The sequence below is a fragment of the Aedes albopictus genome, chromosome 3, assembly GCF_035046485.1.
Source record: "Aedes albopictus strain Foshan chromosome 3, AalbF5, whole genome shotgun sequence".
Classification (NCBI taxonomy): Eukaryota; Metazoa; Arthropoda; class Insecta; order Diptera; family Culicidae; genus Aedes; species Aedes albopictus.
The window spans coordinates 103,353,899-103,374,689 of NC_085138.1; the positions used below are offsets into that span (position 1 = coordinate 103,353,899).

Sequence of the window (20,791 nt, forward strand, 5' to 3'; positions counted from 1 at the left end):
TCCCGAGGAATTCCTGGAGGAATTCCCGAGGAATTCCTGGAGGAATTCCCGAGGAATTCCTGGAGGAATTCCCGAGGAATTCCTGGAGGAATTCCCGAGGAATTCCTGGAGGAATTCCCGAGGAATTCCTGGAGGAATTCCCGAGGAATTCCTGGAGGAATTCCCGAGGAATTCCTGGAGGAATTCCCGAGGAATTCCTGGAGGAATTCCCGAGGAATTCCTGGAGGAATTCCCGAGGAATTCCTGGAGGAATTTCCGAGGAATTCCTGGAGGAATTCCCGAGGAATTCCTGGAGGAATTCCCGAGGAATTCCTGGAGGAATTCCCAAGGAATTCCTGGAGGAATTCCCGAGGAATTCCTGGAGGAATTCCCGAGGAATTCCTGGAGGAATTCCCGAGGAATTCCTGGAGGAATTCCCGAGGAATTCCTGGAGGAATTCCCGAGGAATTCCTGGAGGAATTCCCGAGGTATTCCTGGAGGAATTCCCGAGGAATTCCCGAGGAATTCCTGGAAGAATTCCCGAAGAATTCCTGAAGGATTTCCCGAGGAACTTCTGGAAAACTTCCCAAGGAATTCCTGGAGGAATTCCTGAGGAATATCTGGAGGAATTCCCGAGGAATTCCTGGAGAAATTTCCGAGGAACTCCTGGAAGAATTCTAGGGGATTTCCCGAGAAAATTCCGGATGAATTTCCGAAGAAATCCTACAGGATTTCCCGAGAAAATCCTAGAGGATCCAGGAATCCAGGAAATTCCGGGAATTCCTCCAGGAATTGCTTGGGAATTCCTCCAAGCATTCCTTGGGAATTCCTCCAGGAATTCCTCGGAAATTCCTCCAGGAATTCCTCGGGATTTCCTCCAGGAATTCCTCGGGAATTCCGCCAGGAATTCCTCGGGAATTCCTCCAGATTTCCTCGGGAATTCCTCCAGGAATTCCTCGGGAATTCCTCCAGGAATTCCTCGGGAATTTCTCCAGAAATTCCTCGGGAATTCCTCCTCGGGAAGATTTGCTTGAGCAAAGTTGGTTAAAGCGCCGGACTAGCGATAACGGAGTCGTGGGTTCGAATCCCACCAAAACAAGTGGTAATTTTTTCACAAATTTATCTCTCAATTTGCCAATTAAACGTACTTTGCCTAAAAATACTTCAAATGTTTACGTCCAATTCTGAAGATGTCCTGAGAAAGTGCGAAGAGGAACTCCTTAAAAAACATGAGGAAGTTCTGAAAGACTTATCGGAGGAACATCGGCAAACAATTCAGGAGTAATGTTTGAACTAGTTTTCCATGAAAACTTCTAGAAAATATTCCAGAGTAATTCCTGCAAGAATTCCTGTAACAACTCTTTGAACTACAAGAATTGTTGGATGATATATCAGTACCACTTTTGGAAATGATTTACTTCTGGAACTTCTAGTAAAAATCGTAAAGGTAGTTCTAAAATATTTTTCGGTTGAACAGCTGCAAAAGTTTCCAGAGGAACTTGATGAAGCATTTCCTGGAATGTCTTTGAAATAGTTCAGGTATCAGTAGGTCGGCTCCAGAGGCACGTGGCTATTTGAGAATTTTTTTGAGAGTACTGTTAGAAAAATACGCTGTAGCTATTTTGGAAAAAAAATCGCAAAAAAATAATTTGAAGGTCCTTTTTTGGAGGAACTTGTAGAATTTTTGAAGAAACTTTTGAAAACATGCACTTTAGGATGAATTAAAAAAAAAAACTGTCTGGAAGATTCATTGGAGGAGCTCCCGGGAGATATTCCCAAAGAAATCCAACTTTTGGAGGATCTGGAGGATTCTGAAAAAATCTTAAGGATTTTCCAGAACTACGTTTTGAAGAACTCCTGGAAGAACTTTCAAATGAATTTCAAGGAGAACTCTCGAAGGAATTTCCAAATTATTTGAAACACATCTGGAAGAATTCACGAGGAGCATTTAAGAATTATTTCCAGAAGATTTTTTTAAAAATTCTTAGATATTTTGTCCAGAAAAAACCTAATGAATCTAATTTTCAAAGGAAAGTTTGGCCAGATATCCAAGAGATTATCTAAAAGAGTTATCTGAAAAGTCTGGAAGGTTTTCCTGTGCAATTTCTCGGCGGAGCTTCAGGGAAAGTCTCATAGAAACTTTACAGGTAGATATACTGGAAGAACTATCAGAGAAACTCTCGGAAGAACTTCTGAACCATATCTGTAATAAAATTTGAGAGCTTCTGCATGAGTTTCTGAACCAGTCTGGTTGTACTTTTGCGACGAAACAAACTAGCAAACAAGCATCTCCGTTCGTTATTTAACCATCAATCAAGACAGCGTTTATTCGACGTTCCTATTTGACTAGCGTTTTGCTGTCCCTTTTTATGCAGTAAACTACTTTTTTCTTCGCGAGCATAAGGATGAAATTACCATGCAATCAACAACATAAAGGATTTCGCGAACAACTTTACGTTCCTCCCTCTTCATTCACGTCTCCAATTCAGCAGCCGAGCTTCTCCACTTCCAAAAAACGACGATAACAACCACTGATTGTAGAAGAACCCACCCCGTCATCCTCCAAGCCTTCTACAATCTACGTATTTCGCGGGCGTTTCCTCACTTCGACGGACAGCCTCCAGAATTTCTTTTCAGCACGTTCACAATCCCCTTTCCGGTGAACCTGACGCTGACTGGCTGTTGGTTAGGCGAAAAGAGGATTGTGACTGTGTGTCGCACGCCGCTGTGAAGGCAAATCCGGAGGATTCAAAAAATTACGCTTGACTTTAACAGCCTTGAATCAACGCCGCCCGTAATCCAATTTCCTTCCCAGCAAACATCGCTGCCTCTGCTCTGCAGCTTTGGGAGGGATTCGGAGCTTGGAGTTCGCACGCTCCAGTCGGGGAGAACTAGTCTATCGAGGGAAAGCATATTATATTCGAAAAACTTTGACTTCCGGGCGATCCGGTTCAAGTGATATGGGTTAATCATCCAGTCATTGTCCGTGGCTTCCTGACCTTCTGCTGGGTGGAGGGTGCGAAGGAAAGCCAAACGGATCTCGCTCTGACCTACGCGCGCTCACATTCATTACACATACACACCAACAGCAGTTTTAGCATACCCGCGGCTTGAGTTGAACTGCAGCAGTCGGGATTTGAGTCCACGGCGAGGAAGAGATCTAGGGCCGTCCGCCGACTGAGACGGTCTGGTTTGCACACGTCCGCCCCCGTGTGTGCGCCCCGAGAGGACGAGTGTTTGTGTCGAGATGGTTGGGAATAAGAGAGACAGACACGGGATTAGGGAAATTTACCCTTTCCGGATGAACTGTGTTTGTTTGGAGGGCTGTTGATTTTCCACTCCGAGCGGTGATGATTTCGTTGGAGGTTATCATAATATTAACTTTGAAGTATGGGAAATCTGAGTGTGGAAATGTGGATTCAGTTTACCGAGATCATACCATGAACTTTTAGTTCATTGAGTAGAATTTGAATTCTCATTATGGCTTGTAATTCAATTATTTACCTATAGTTTGCACGTAAATTTTTACGAAAAAAAGTCTTTTCACCTATGCTAGCAGCCCATGTTTCGATTATTGCGACAGCGTTTTGGAAGAAACTAACTCTTTTTTCAGTTGCAATTATGACAATATCATCTGGGTATAAAAACAATCGTACGTTTTTTGGGACAACTTTAAATAAGCCGTTCTAAGAAAAAGTGTTACCGACAGGACTGAGCCTTGGGGCATACCGTTTTTCCGGTGTACCATTTCGGATGAGTGTTTCCCAAAGCAGACTCTTTCTGTACGATGCTGCAGGAAATTGGAAATGAAATTGTTCATCCGACTTCCCAGCTGGTTTACTATCACTGTTTCTACGAGGTTACGGTGCCACACTCTATCATATGCATTCTTTATATCCAAGGTAATAATTTCGCAATGTTATCCTCTTTTGGCTGCTGCTGTTATGACATCGTCAAATTCTGCAAGATAAGGTCTGGGACCATTTGGGCAGGAGCACCTATTTTGGGCACTTGATGCCATAACTCAGCCAATTTCAAACCGATTGACTTGAATGTTTGTACATGGCTAGATACTGTACGTATCTGATCGTGTCTCAAAAATCAAGTCAATCGGTTCAAAATTGACTGAATTATAGCAGCATGTGTCCAAAATAGGTGCTCCAGCCCAAATGGTCCCAGACCCCAGTTAGTTGCTCATTTTTTTTCTGAAAGCAAATTGTCGCTGATGCAAGGCTGATTCCAGACGGGTAACAAGCCGATGGTGCACTATTCGCTCTATGGTTTTTGCAATGTAGTTCGTAAAGGAAATTCATGTCATTCTTGGGTCCACCATTTTGAGGGATAGGATTTTTTTTTCAGCTGTCGGGAATGCTTGTTTTGCAAATAAAAGGTAGTCTCTGAAGCCTTGGATATCCAATCTCATCTGGTCCGTTTTGAGTGCTCCAGGGCCCTGAAAAGTTCCTGAACTTGAGCAGGGACGAATAACTGACACATAACTGTTGGTATGCTCAAGTATCACATCAAGACAAGGTATTGGTCGGTTACCCAGGTATCGGAAATAACTTATTTAGGTATTGATAAAATAGCTTAACAATTTATTGGTTTCGTGTTGAGGACTGCTTCAAGTATAATTCAATTATGTAATAATTGTATGGAATTATGTCATATTTGTATGGTAAAATCACCGATTATTATTTGGGTATTGCCATAGATACCTGTGGGTTAATTCCACCGCACAATGTCTTCGAAGAAACGAAATTTTCTTTCATTGCTCACCAGCAAGAAAATTCTCTTTTCTTCGAAGAAATTGTGCGCCGGAATTCGCCTACTGATGTCATTATTCACGTGTTATGCAAAATACACAGCAATTATTTTAGGTATTTTACCTCTTATGCAGGGCTTCTTAATACCTCATATAGGTTGTAGGAATTCGGTTTTCCATACCTGAGTTTGGTATTCTTCAGAGTGTGTTCATCTTTATTAATTAGTCCGGCGTCTTTCAGTTGCGTCCAAGATTGCGTCTTTCCATTCACGCTAGCGCCACTCAGCACAAAAGTGCATAATTTCCAGACTACACCAAAAATGTGTAACCCTTGCACATTCACAAAATCAGCTCTTGTGTCCGCAAAATCGTTAAATTCCCAAAAATTTTTGTACAGCAATCTAGCTAGGTTTACTAGTGACCTTGGAAAACAAAAAAAAAAATCGACATTTCGCATCTAGACGAGTGTACGAGCTCTTTTTTGAGAATGTGTAACTGTAACACATTTTTGTGTGGTCTGGAAATTATGCACTTATGAGTAGGGCTTACACATTTTAGTGCTGAGCGGTTTTACTGTGTTGTGTTAGTACAATTTTGCCACAGCTCTGACGTGGATGAGCTGCTGTTGAAGATCCTTTGGAATTAATTCTAGGATTTAGCTTCATCTACAATCTTCCTTGCTTCTATTTAAGCGATGTTGAACTCTTGTTTGGCGGCTGCCTTGGCAGGGTCGTCTTTCATTTGCCTAAGCTTTCGTAGAGCTTTTCGTCGTATGTTGATCTTCTCTTCGACTAATTTATTCCATCATAACTGGTTCTTCTTCCCGGAAATTACCTTTTGAGCTTAGAATCAATTCTAAAGCTGCTTCAAGAATGCCATTGGTGATGTTTTCAATATTAACCTCTTCATCATTATCTTCTTCTTCTTCTTCTTTATGGCTCGACGTTCGCATTAGAACTTGGCCTGTCTCTCTTCAGCTAAGTATTCTTTGAGCACTTCCACAGTTATTAATTGAAGGGCGTTCTTTGCCTGCCATTGCATGAATTTGTACATTGTGTAGCAAGTACAACGATACACTATGCGCAGAGAGTTGAGTAAATTTTCCCGACCGTACCGGGAATCGAACCTGCCGTCTCCGGATATATAGCTTCAACCACTAGGCTAACTGGAGACCGCCTGGCCTCTATATCGGCTGAAATTTTTTGAGCAACAACGACTTCATGCTTGGCCCAATCAGCGTCCTTGAAAAACCATCTTGTTCTTGTTCGAATGATTGGGAGCTTTTTACTGGACCTTATGCGAATAGGATAGTGATCGCTGCCATGAAGGTCGTCCTTGCAGTGCCAAAAAAATCGAAACTAGTGATATAAAGGCGAAGGAGACGTCGATTGCAGTGAAAGAGCCCAATGTATTTTGATAGTGCGTTGGAGATCCGTCCTTCAAAATCAATAGATTATGGTCCACCGACCACTGCCGTAATTCTGCAAAGTGACGTAAGCGCCATTCAAAATGTCGATATTTGTTGGTATATTATATGTAATATCTAGTGTAAAGATAACACTGTGGTATGACTGTTGTATTAGAATGCAAGATCTAGTCGTAATCTATCATCTATAGAAAGAAACTTAGAGGATGAGCAAGAGTTTTATGCATAATAACCAAAAAATGGGCCAAAACTATCAATGTCGCTTACGTCACTTTGCAGAATTTGGGCAGATGAGTAACTGACCGTGATGGCTAGACCTGCTGCTTCCCTACACCTCATGCGATGCGTTGAAATCCCCACAGATAGAACAGTAGAAGATCGTTCAACTTACCGATAAGTTACTGATTGTTTAGCGTATGGGGTACATAAATGGATAACACGGTAATGTTCCACGGTTTACTGATTGGGACAGCACAGGTGTGAATAATTTTGTTGAGTTAATTGAAACGGTACCGTAAACCGGGGTAAAATTGATCATTCGGGTACTACATTGTAATTCCATACTAGGAACTCTTAAGCGTCGTAATGATCTTAAACTTTTTACGTCATCTGGTTCGTAGATAGAGATGAGTGTAGATTTTTATTTTTTGAGAAAAAAGTTAGTTTTGCCTATTTTTTTTTAAGAATTTGCAATGTATTTCTCATTTTGCTGAAATCATTGCTACTAAACAGTCGATTGCAAATAAGACTTCCCGTGAATTCTCTGTTTTAACATTTTTGTGGAGCCTTGGTTGGGTAGCTATGTATCTGATCAGAACATTAAAAAGTTCATTTTATGATGAAACAATCATTTATTGTTATAGAAATCACTTTTATCAAATGAAATTGCCAACCTTCAGGCGTTTAAGGGAAAATTTTAAAATTTAATTTACATTTAAAGTAATAAATTCACTAGTTGTAAGATTTTAAACGCGTTATTCGTTTTTAGAAGAGCACAATTAAGCGGAGAAGGTTACTTTCCTTTCAACCGATGCCTAATTGTATACTGATCAATTTCGCCTCAAAGTGGCATTTCCAATTTTTGGATTTTTGGAGTTATTTAACTTGAAGTTTAAATTTTTTGAACAAAATTCTGTCGCATGGATCCATGGAGATCCACTGGGTACTGGTTTTACAAAAGTCTTTTGGTAATATTTGAATTGGCACCGAAGTTATCCGCAAAAGTTGTTTTAAAGTGATCAATTTGACCCCGGATTACGGTACGTCTCTGCGCACACCGAGACCAGTGAAACCATTTCCTAAACTCTCGGGATGGCTGAAGATGGTCCAGTGATATCGATTCTTTAGCAGGTTCGATGTTTGACTTGTCATCATTGGAGACATATGGTGATGGACAACCGCTCATCCACTATTTTGCAGAATTCATTGTATGTAGTTGGCTCAGACACTGCGGAGGTCCACTGGATTGAGAATGTTTCATTTATACTGTCTGTAAAGTATGGACATGTTTGCTGAATGGGTGATGCAAAGAACTCCGCTCCGGAGAAGGGTGGTCGATTTGTTGCATAGCTTTGATTTTCATGGTTGGCCGAGGACGGTTCGTGAGTGCTTCGAGTTTATTCTTCAGTGACTGTATCAATATTGCCTGTATGGAGGAAACGTTTTTCTCAAGCTTCAAGAGGGCGATTCCTCCTAAAAGTTTGGGAAGCACTGTGTTAGATTATCATACTGAGCTGCTATTCAACGTTATAGCTTCAAAACCCCAACTTTGTCAGTTTCATGACAGATTGGCCGGCTGAACGTGAGGATGATAGCAGTTCCTTGTTGCTCGTGATAATTCTTCATGTCGCAATAATCCCTTGCGACTGTAGTTCCTAGATAATGACAATGACATCCTAACATTTCCGCATCAAGTCATAACTGAAAATTATACAGCGACTGGTGTTCAGTGCTGGGTGGAGCTTAACTTCAATTTCGGTACCATCTAGGATCAAAGTAAGCAGGAAAGCTCCTGCCATTTGACCCACCCTGGTCACCTCCACTAAAGAAGGCCATCGGACATCAGAACAAATCCAGATTAGATCGACTCCATACACACTTTTGAATGCCGCTTCAAGTGGCAATGGGCACCTGTTGCCTACCCCAAGTGCGGAGGGGGAAAAATTGGATAAGGATACCAGCTCTATTTAGTCACATCATCTCGAAAACTTTCACAGTATTTCATTCACAGGTTAGTCACTTTTACGTTGTGGTCTCTTGACGGTCCACTAGTTCTATGGTAGTGGAGACGCACGGTTAAGCACTACTTCGAGTTTGTTTGATATTTCACCGCCTGATACCCTGGTATCGTCGATAATCGAGACGTGACGAAAAAAAAAACGCAAATTCGCGACGAAAGAACTAGGAGTGGGTAATGTCTGAGACATAACCGCAATGTTGACGTAGGACAAAGACTGGAACAAGATTCCGACTTTTATATTTCCATAATACAATGTTTGTTGTTATGATAATACAAATGGTGAACTGATGTGTTGAGTAAAGTTGTTGTGTGATCGCTTTCGCTGAACAAAGGCATTCATAACCCAACAAACATTTTTGCTGTATAAGAGTAAAACAAATCACTCATAAGCTAACTTTAACTCAAGAAGCTGTTATTCAGCTGGTTCGGTTACTTGGAAAGATGTTGACTAGTTCAAGAGTTATTTAGTTTTGAAGAGAAATGGTCAAATTACTGTTCTACGAGAGAATTTTCATCGAGCGGATAAAATTATTAGATAATTGAACGGCGTTAGATAGATCTTTTCAACTAAAGTTTAACGTGAAACTTTTTCGACAATGAGCCATTTAACGAAGTGACAACAATGTTGATGATGATATTGGTTTTCACGGGTTATTTGACGCTACCTTCTGTTAAAATTCATTAATAAAATCGGCTCGTAAAATGGACTATACGTTGTTTTCATCCGGGAAGAACATATTAGTGGCCGACTTCACTATTGCTGAACTACCAAGCTTTCAATCTGTCGCTTTTAATTATCCGAATCATAACTCATGAGGAATCATTTTCGCTGATCCTGGAAAAGACCGTTTATAAAACGGAAGATTTTGGCAAGACAATCGCATGAATTCATCACGCAATGCGATTTTACCCATACTGAATGCGGCCGTTTGCTGTCGTGGATGAGATTCCTGGTGCTGCCACCACGATAACCGAGAGTCATCGCTGAGTTTGTGTGCTGCTGCCTAGCTGGGAGGTGACATCTCCCTTCTCCTTGACTGATCCAAGGAAAATGACGAAAGATAACAGAGGAAACAGCTGTTATGCCCCTAGATTAGCAGATGAAGCTCCTCCCATTCGGCGGGCTTTCCAGTTTATTCCATTTGTATGACCCGCCCATATTGTGTCAGACGCTTCAAACGACTAATCAACCGTTCTTTGAGACAATTTTTAATCGAACGGATAAACTAATTGAAGTATTGAATAGTTAAGATAATTTTAATTCGATAAATATTAGAATGAAACAATGTTCCAGGCACATTTGTCTGAATAAGATAATGCGTTGCTAAATTTCGTGTAGAAAGATTAGTGATCGATTTTGCTGTTGCTGAGCCACCAAGCATTCAACCATTCACTTTTCGAATGCACTACACTTTTACCGATCGATGGAATATATCCGAAAATTATCCGATTCATAACTCTTAAGGAATAATTTTCTCTGGTCCTGAAAAGGTCCGTTCAAATAACGGTTGATTTTAGAAAGACAAAGGAAAATTATCCGCACTGAATGCGGGAAGCCATCGAAAACTGCCGCCACCTGCTGCCGTGAATGAGATTCCTGGTTCTATCAGATAGATAGCCGAGAGCCGTCGCTGGGCTGGTGCGCAGCTACCCAGCTGCGGAGGTAACTTCCATTGCCGGGCCCACCGCAGCCGTGATCAGTGGATGAGATTCCTGGTGCTATCAATCGTCGCAGTTGACGTGCTGCTGCAGTGGACGTGATATCCACCTCCACCCTCCCTGACTGATCCAATGAAAATGACGAAAGAAATCAGAGGGAACAGCTTTTATGCCCCTAGATTAGCAGATGAAGCTCCTCCCATTCGGCTGGCTTTCCAGTTTATTTCGATTGCATGACCCGCCCCGCATGCTTCGGACGCTTCAAACGATTTTGACGTTGAATAACGTCCTTCGGCAACTATAGGGGTGTAACTTCAGAAAACCGAAAATTTGAGCATGTAACGAAAAGTGGTTAGATTTTGACCGCTAATAACTCGGCCATTTCTTGATGGATTTTCAAAATTTTTGCATGAATTGATCACAAATTTATCTACGCATCGAATCTATCTAAGGTTACTATTGATTTTCAACAACAAACTATTGAAAATTTGGGAAAAGTGAACCCATGTTTTATCCAGTCAATCACGTTCGAGCGCAGTTTTGGACTTTTCCGTCGAGCGCCTGGCAGTATAAAAGCTATTTCTTCTTCCCCTCTTCCTTCATTCTTCATCAACACCTCGAGGGGAACGCATCGGCAGAGAGCTGTGCAGTTTGCTCCGTTTGCGTTTTCATTTAGTGTTCTTTGACAAGCCGAGCGCGGTGGTCGGTGCCTCTTCGCGTGCGGCAGCTCGTTTACCGGATCAGAGACGGAGGAGCACAGCTCGGTTTGCATTTTCGCTCAGCATTCTCGTCACAGCACATTCTCACGCTGTCGACCGCGGCGAGCAGACGGACGCACCGACGACAACCGTGCAGCAGCGGCGGTGGGGGAATAATTTATCATTTCCCCAGTACGGAAGCGGATGGGCGCCGACGACACGGCAGCAACGCGGTTTGGTTTTGTGAAATCAAAATTAAATAGCCCTTATTAGGGCTATAATTCTAAATTCCACGTAAGAGTTGATTCGAATTCCTGCAATCATTTTGAAACCTACTTAGAGAGCACCGTCAGCAACCATCTAGAAGCAGCCGCGGCGGTGGCTCATTCGCATTTTCCCAGTGCGGTAGCGGATGGCCATGGCAACAACTGGGAATATTTTAACCGCTTGATGTAGAATCTATTCTAAATTCAAGATACGGTAACACAAGCCTAAACTTATGCGCGCATCATAAATCTGCTTGAAATTTCTACAACTTTGGAAAATGGCAGGTTTGCTGAAAAATGAAAACTGTTAACCAGCGTTGCCAAATTTCAATAAGAATTTCAAATATCTGTAATCTTTAGACATTTTGGTCGAAAATACATGACTTTTGTACTATATACTGTCATTCCTTACTAAATATTATAATATTGGTTAATCCTAAGCCTACCTACTAATTTGGCAATGGCCAATAATAATCATCTAAGTACAGTAAAACCTCCATGAGTCGATATTGAAGGGACCACCGACTCATGGAAATATCGAGTAGTGGAATAGGAATCCTTTGGAAAGCATTTTGGAGGGACCATCATAGTAACCCATAAATTATTTTTCACTATGGAAAAAACTAGGGGTGGGTAATGTCTGAGACATAACCGCATTGTTGACGTAGGACAAAGGCTGGAATGAGGTTCCGACTTTTATATATTGAAATGGGCCCTTTAATTTGAAGTCTTAAATCAGCTGATTTTTCGTGTCATTGTTGTCCGACCTTCGTAAATAAATGCATAACGAATTTATCACATAACGTCGGTTTCCTGCAATAGGGGCACAACTCAAAATATGTCATTTTTGAGATTTTAATGGCAAATGATGAAAAACTATGTAAAATTTCATCTCACAAAGACCCGTTCCAAAATTCGATGAGAAACGCGAGATTTGGGCATTTTCACCAATTTTCCGCAGTAAGGGCACAAATCAAAATCAGTCAATTTTTTCAATAGTCGTTGAAAAATAGTTGTCAAAAATTCATGAAACAGATAGTCCTTCAACCCTTTTTCAATGATACAACAATCAAAATTTGTTGACTTTTGTCAAATGATGAGAGAAATAAGTGAATTTGCAGGAGGTGCTTCATGATTGCCAATTTTCAAACGCTTATTCTGAAAATTCACATTTTTTGAGTTGTGCCCCTATTGCAGGAAACCGACGATAAAAGGCCTACACAATGTATGCTGGCAAAATTCAAATCGGCGGAGTGATGTGTTGATTAAAGTTGTTACCTATGTGATCCATTTCACTCAACGCATTCATAAGATGTTAATTAGTTAAACCTTCCGTAACTCGCGCGGTTGGCCATCACTTGAGGGTTGAGTATTATTTTATTTTGAAGATAAATGTTCAACCGTTGTTTGAAAGAATTTTCGTCGAAAGGAAAGAATGATTATAATATTGAAAGGCGTTAAGCCATAGCTTCCCAAACATCATATTGCGATCGCAACAATCATTAAAATAACTAAAATTGCCGCTATGAAATGAACAGATGGAGCCACCGTAGCCATGTGTATTTGACACAACTCAATTGCTGTTAACGAAATTTTAGATAATTTTGATTGCAGTTTCATGAAATATTCTAGATTCAACAATACGTTGTATAGTTACGCGAACAACAATTAGAGGCCGGCTATACTGTTGCTAAGTTTTCAGTCTGTCGCTTTTAATTATCCGATTCATAACTCTGGAGGAATAATTTTCACTGGTCCTGAAAAGGACCTTTTAAATAACAGGAGATTTCGGCAAGACAATTGAAAATTATCCGCACTGAATGCTGGAAGCCATCGAAAACTGCCATCGCTTACTGCCGTGGATGAGATTCCTGGTTCTTCTTCTTCTTCTTCTTCTTCTTGGCGTAACGTCCTCACTGGGACAAAGCCTGCTTCTCAGCTTAGTGTTCTATGAGCACTTCCAAAGTAATTAACTGAGAGCTTCCTCTGCCAATGACCATTTTGCATGTGCATATCGTATGGTAGGCACGAAGATACTCTATGCCCAAGGAAGTCAAGGAAATTTCCTTTACGAAAAGATCCTGGACCAACCGGGAATCGAACCCGTTACCCTCAGCATGGTCATGCTGAATACCCGTGCGTTTACCGCCTCGGCTATATGGGCCCTGTTCCATATAGCCTGAGATTCCTGGTTCCAGATTCTAGAGATTCCTGGTTCTATCAGCTAAATAGCCGAGAGTCATCGCAGGATTGGTGCGCAGCTGCGGAGGTGACATCCATTCCCTTTGACTGATTCAACGAAAATGACGGAAGAAAACAGAGGTCACTGCTTTTATTCCCCTTGATTAGTAGATTAGGCTCCTCCCATTTGGCTGGCTTTCCAGTTTATTTCGTTTGCATGACCCGCCCCGAATGCTCCAGACGCATCAAGCAACTAACCAACCGAGAAATGAGCAAACCACCAGCGGGTAACCAAACGATCAACTTTTAAGCGCAAACCGACATTCGGTTCTTCAGATTTGTGCTCTAGAAAATTCTAGGTGTGGCTTCGTCATATATTCACCTTCGAACATTTTCGAAAAATATTTAAACTTAATTTTAATTAAACAATGTTTCACGCAAAATAGTTCGGATAGAATAATGCGTTGTTAAATTCCGGGTGGAACCATTAGGCCATTAGTGACCGGTTTCATCATTATTGCTGGGCCACCAAGTATTCAATCTTTCACTTCTCAATTGCACCACACTTTTCTCGTTCGATGGAATGAAATTAGCTGATTCACAAACTCTTAAGGAATAATTAACGGTGGTCCTGAACAAGACCGTTTGATTAATTGACGATTTGAGGAACGAAATGGCATGAATTCACCATGACACGCAATGCGTGTTGGTTTTCTCCGTGCTGAATGATAAACGCCACCGAAAACTGGACCGCCGTGGATTACAATAATGACCAGTTTCACTATTGCTGGCAACGATGCTCTGTCTTTTGCTTTTTGGTTGCACTACATCTCGATCGATGTTGGAAATTATCCAATTAACTCTTGAGGAATCATTTTCGATGGTCCTGAAAAGGACCGGTTTGAATAATGGACGATTTTGATGCATTCACCATGCCATGCAATGCGTGTTGGTTTTCGCTGCGGAGTGCGGAGAATGCTGGACGCCGTCGAAAATTGGCCCACCGCCGCTGCCATGGATGCGATTCCAAGTGCTATCATCAGCACGATAGCCGAGAGTAGTCGCTGGGTTGTTGTGCTGCTGCCTTGCTGGAGGTGACATCCACCTCCAACCTCCTTGACTGATCCAACGAAAATGACGAAAGAAAACAGAGAACACTGCTTTTATACCCCTAGATTGGCAGATGAAGCTCCTCCCATTCGGCTGGCTTTTCAGTTAATTTCGTTTGCATGACCCGCCCCTTATGCTCCAGACGCATCAAACGATTAATCAACCGAGAAATGAGAAAATTTCCATTAAACGGATAATGTAACCAAAATATTAGATGATTTAGATCATTTTAATTTGGAAAATGTTAGAATTGAAACATTTTTCACGCAAAATGGTCCGGATATGATAATGCGTTGCCAAAGTCCGGGTGGAACAATTAGACGTCATAATTGTTGCTGGCTGAGTCACCAAGCATTCAAAATCATTCACTTTTCGGTTGTACTACACTTTTCCTGTTCGTTGGAATGGAATTATCCGATTCACAGCTCTTGAAAAATCATTTTCGATGGTCCTTAAATTAGGAGGAAAATTAAATGAATTCACTATGCCACTATGCGTGTTTGTTTTCTCCGCACTAAATGCTGAACGCCACCGAAAACTGGCCCGCCGCTTGCTGCCGTGCATGCGATTAATGACCGGCTTTGCTTTTGCTGAGAAACGCCGCTCTGTCCTTGCTTTGCACTAGGTTCACCTTTCTCGATCGAGGGTGGAAATTCATCCAATTAACTCTTGAGAAATCTTTTTCGATAGTCCTGAAAAGAACCGTTTGAATAATGGACGATTTTGATGAATTTACAATGCCACGCAATTCGTGTTGGTTTTCTCCGCGCTCAACGCTAGACGCAATCGAAAACTGGCCCGCCGCTTGCTATTGTGAATGAGATTCCTGGTGCTATCAGTACGATAGCCAAGTGTCGTCGCTGAGTCGATGTGCCGCTGCCCAGCTCGAGGTGTCACCTCGACGGTGGTCGAAATGGAACTGACGATCAGCTCTCGCATGATCGCATTCCTTCCTGCATCGTAGTTGCCCCCACGATGCGCACCAATCAGAGAGCGTTGGTATACTGAACGAGAAAATTTGTCCGCTACCCATATTTATAGATTTCAGCGATTTCAATGTCTAACTTTAAAACAACTTTTCAACTATTTATCAATGATTTTTAGGTTCACCGAATATTACAAATTGAACGCGGGAGTTTCATCTCTCGGATAACGGGATTTGTTTATCATTTCGTTCAGTGGGAAAGGTACTGTGAGCGTTTAAAATCTTTCACTCAAACGTAACGCTCTTGGTTTCATAAATTTTGAAATGACACCGGGTATAGAAAACAGAGACGTAGTCCTACGTCAAAATTACCTCCATGAGTCGATATCGAGTCAAGGAACATCGACTCATGGAGGTTCGACTGTATATTGTATTATTTCGCTACAATAAATTATTGCAGATAAATTTGTATGGCATCGTTGAATTTTACTCCCCTCACATCTAACCAATCACGTTCGAGAGGGGAAGCCAGGCCATTGTGCCGTATAAAAGCAAACTGCTTCTTCTCATCTTCCATCATTCTTTCTTGACCCCTCGAGGGGATCGCATCGAAGGAGAGCTAGTCAGTTTCTCCGTTTGCGTTTTCCATCAGTATGCTTTGACAAGCCGAGCGCGGTGGTTGTCGGCTGTTACGCTCTCCTACGCATCGTTAAACGCGGCGCCAGTGGAGCAATCAGCCAGTTCAAACTGGTGCGCGGCAACAACGAGGGCTGGCTTTTGCGCCGAGTTTGCGCAGCATCGCCATCGCAAAACCCCCATCGAAGTCAACGCTACCATTGCCGTTCTGGATTTGGTTGGCATAACTACCGATTTTCACCCCATGCAATAATTGAACGATTATTGTACAACAAATAAAATTAAACAGCCATTCTAAGGGCTTCAAAAATGTTCCCCACAAGAGTGACCCGAATTATTTTCCTAGACGACGCGCCAGGTCACAAATGTGTCAAAACCGGTTAAGTCCAAAACCATAGCATAAACTTTGCAAACGGAGTAGTGGAAATATATTAGATTCTTGTAACATCCTTGATATATCCCAGCCAAATTTAAATGTGTGTTGTCTCCGCAAAAATTGAACACTTCTATGCCCATTTTTGCCACACAATCTAGAAGAAAACTGTACGATATCTGAAAATTCTTAGTTATTTAATTAACTATTGGTAAATTCAGTTCACCATTTAGCAAAAGCTTGATGATTTGCATTTTGAATGATCTGTTGGATTGCATCAGTTTAAATTCTTATAAAATGAACGGTTACAAAGACAATTCTGTTATAGGTAAAGATTATTAAATAGTTTTGACAAATTCGTTTATGGAAATATGTTAAAACCAACTACTTCGCAGGTCAAGTCTTGTCGCGTCCATTCAAAATTTCATAAACCAGCAAAAGCATTAATATTGTGGGAGAGTTTCTGAAATCTGCATCAATCTGGCGTCAAACACTGCTCAAAAAACAACTCAAAGAGGATTATGAGAGGATTTGACATTTACTCGAAATGTGAGGTATGGAACCTAGAGATGCTATGCGGTGCCGTCTATAATAAAACTAAATTAAGTCAAAATGTCGCATCACAGTCTTTAGCAATGTTAATTACAGCATTCAATAATTGAAACTAATGCATAACCGGACGTTATTCAACGTCAGACTTGCGGTCGTGTCTAGTATACAACCCCTCCAACTTTTTAACCAAGAAATGAGAGAAATTTTCATTTAACAAATAAAGTAACAAAAAAATATAAAAATATTTAGATCATTTCAATTCGAAAAATGCTAGAATTAAACAAGGGATCGTCCTTAAATTACGGCACACAAAAATTAGTCATTTTCAACCCCATCTCATCCCTGTCACACTTTTTGTATGGGACCTCTGAAATTTTTGTATGGATCGTCACACTTTGCTGACCCCCCCCCCCATTTAAACGTGACGTAATTTCTGGACGCTCCCCAATGTTTCACGAAAAATGGTTCTGATAGGACAATGCGTTGCTAAATTCTGGGTGGAACGATTAGTGGTCGGAATTCAATCTTTCATTTCTCGATTGAACCACACTTTTCTCGATTGTTGGAATGAAATTATCTGATTTACAACTTTTGAGGAATTATTTTCGGTGGTCCTGAAAAGGACCGTTTGATTAATTGACGATTTTAGGAACGAAATGGCATGAAAACATCATGTCACGCAATGCGTGTTGGTGTTCTCCTTGCTAAATACTGGTACGCCGCTTTCTGCCATGGATGAGATTCCTGGTGCTATCCGCACGATAGCCGAGAGTTTTGCGGCTGGGTTGATGTGCCACTGTTCAGCTGTGGGGGTGACATCCACCCTGTCTGACTGATCCAACGAAAATGACGAAAGAAATCAGAGGGAACAGCTTTTATGTCCCTAGATTGGCAGATGAAGCTCCTCCCATTCGGCTGGCTTTCCAGTTTATTTCGTTTGCATGTCCCGCCCCGCATGCAACAGACGCTTGAATCGGTTAATCAACCGAGAAATGAGAAAATTTTCATTTAACCAATAAAGCAATCAAAATATTGGAAGATTTAGATAATTTTAATTCGAAAAATGGTTAAATTAAACAATGCTCTGGATAGGATAAAGCGTTGCTAAATTCCTGGTGGAGTCATTAGTGGCCGGCATCATTATTGTTGCGGGGCCACCAAGCATACAATTTTTCACTTTTCGGTTGCACCGCACTTTTACCGAGCGATGGAATGAAATAATTATCTGATTCACAACTCTTGAGGAATAATTTTCTATGGTCCTGAAAAGAACCGTTTGAATATTGAACGATTTCAGACAGAAAATTGACATGAATTAATCATGCCACGCAATGCGTGTTAAATTTCTCCGGGCTGAATGCTGAACGCCGTCGAAAATTGGCCCGCCGCTTGCTGCCGTGGATGCGATTAGTGATCGCCCTCACTGTTGCTGAACCACCACCAAGAATTCAATCTTCCACTATTTGTTTTCACTACACTTTCTCGGTCGATGCAGGAAATTTATCCAATTAACTCTCTCGGAAGCATTTTCGAAGAAATTGAAATCAATTCATCATGCCACGCAATGCGTGTTGGATTTCTCCGTGCTGTTTGCTGGAAGCCGTCGAAAATTGGCCCGCCGCTTGCTGCCGTGGGTGCGATTCCGGATTTTGCTGCTGCCTCTGCCACCACCGTCGATCAATCTGATGTTCATACACTTCCTTGGTCTGCCGTGTTAGACGGTTAGAAGGTGAATGTGCAACAGTTTCCTTGCCGAAAACCACCGCCACCGAGCCGACACGGCCGTCAAAGAAGAATGAGCGAAAACGCAAACGAAGAAAGTGGGCAGCTCTCGTTCGATGCGTTCACCTCGAGACGACAAAGACGAATGAGGGAAGATGCGAAGAAGCAGTAGCTTTTATATTCGACGGGAGCATCCAAAATGTGCTCGATCGTGATTGGCTGGAATAAACATGGGTTCACTTTTTCAAATTTTTCAATAGTTTGTTATTGAAAATCAGCAAATGTTAATATTGTACATAATTGGTGTAAAGATTTCCAATCGATTGGTGCCAAAATTTTGAAAATTCAACGAGAAATGGCTGAGTTATTAACGCTCAAAATCTCCACTTCAAACGTAACGCGGCCGATTTCTGAAAATTTAGAATGACACCCGGTATAGAAAAGAGAGACGTAGTCCTACGTCAAAACTCGCGTCGCCGGGTGGCCTGTATTGGAGCCTACTTATGCCTACTATGCGCCAACTTACGATGTTGCATTCCCAAGTTGCGTTTACGAGGCTTCTACAAATCAATGAAATTTGAAAAATATCGACGCAGTTCATGTTATTTTGTCATACATATTTACTGTCCCTGGAAATTTACCCCATTGTTTGCTTTCAAAATGGTTCGAATAGGTTTAGACCAGTGATCACCAAAGTGCGACCCGCGGGCCGCACGTGATGTCGAGTTCTCTATGTTACCGTAGGTTTTCTTGCAATGTTCTTAAGGAGGTTGTTCTACTCCCAAAATAATCCAAAATAACGTGTTTAACGTTTTACAAAAGCATCCAGGAGGTGCAATACAGTGGAAAAATAGGCTTCAGGATCACTAGTTTAGACGTTCCGGAGTTATAGCCATATTATTTGTGATCATGACCTACACAAGCGAAAGTGTTCAAAAGTGGAGCATATCAAGCCAGTTTGTCCCAGGATTGACGCTCTAAAATCATAGTTGGTGGACCAAAATGCAAGATAGTGGGTGTTTTAACGTGGGTCCTACTCAATTACTGAACGGTGTTTTCAGTATTTCTTATAGTTGTTTTAAAGACGACAAAGTTCTATCTTCAATACTTTTTGAGTTTTTTGAAAATTTCAGTTACGAACCAAAATATTTCATAGCTCAATTTTACTGTCAAGGAAGCAAGTGTCCAGTCTGAGCTGAAACAAAATTTACACCTATCATAAACTTCTTTCATATTCAATTGAAAAATCTTGCCTCATTTTGCCTCTGTAAATGTCACAAAACCGTAAAAAATGCTACTTTTAAAAATAAATTAGTAAATATCTCAAAAATTATCATAGATACAATGTTGCCGTCTTCAGAAGAAATACGTATTTTGTCATAATCAATAACTTTGTAGAACATTTGAAAATTCCCAAAAATATCTGGAAAAAGTTACAACAAAAAAACTGATTTTAAGGGGCCATTCATAAACCCATATCTCTAGAAATTGAGCAGATAGAGCAAAAGTTTGTTCGGCAAGTTTTCTCAAAATGACATTTTCTACAACTTTGCTGAAGACATAAACACGCTATCTTCACTTATGAAAAAAATCGAATTTCTATCTCACTTTTAGGTGGATTAATCACATTAGTGATACTTCCAAAAGAAGGGTTCTGATATACCAAACAACTTCTTCGAAGACACCAAACCTCTAAAATCAATTTTTCATGCCCAAAACAATTTCGATCACGAAATTGGGCCTTTGGAAACAGTGTGCATGTGTAACAAGATTATCGCACGTCGCTAAGGTTCCAAGTTGTGCGCTACGTGGCCGTGCGGTTATTCCCGCTTTAGTCACAGAAAACTTTTCGTCAGATGAAAAAGTCTTCACTGGTCCGCTGGGTGTTGTGTGTGTGTTCGTTGTCTCGTGTTTGTTGTTTAATCTGTAACTAATTTCGCGCCATAAATACGTCCTTCTCAAATGTTAGTCCAGATAATATAAATAAATTTAATTCAATTTTGTTGTTTGATTTGAATAAATCGAATCTACATAGGAATCACAGCAACCATACGACCTATTCAAATCGAACGCCTGAATTGATTGATGATAGGCTACTATGACCATGTTGGTACGATACACCCCAAAAAAATATTCACATGGAAAAAGTTTATGTTACAAATACTTTTTCCTTAAATTTGCCACAGCTATATTTTTTGAAGAAAACATAGGAAAACGAAAGAATTTTCTACAGAAAAAAAAAATCATTGAGATATTTTTTTTT

General features: G+C 41.0%; 1 protein-coding gene across 3 annotated transcripts in view; it reads right to left on the reverse strand.

The window, feature by feature from the left end:
- LOC109409049 (uncharacterized) overlaps nt 1-20,791 on the reverse strand; it is a 699,030-nt gene that overhangs the window by 43,753 nt on the left and 634,486 nt on the right. Inside the window, exon 10 of one of the 3 annotated variants that reach the window (XM_062858932.1) lies at nt 3,083-3,166. The exons of the other annotated variants lie outside the window; for them this stretch is intronic. Within the exon in view, the coding sequence (XP_062714916.1) occupies nt 3,083-3,166 (84 nt within the window). The remainder of the gene's footprint in view (nt 1-3,082; nt 3,167-20,791) is intronic. 3 annotated transcript variants of the gene reach the window in all.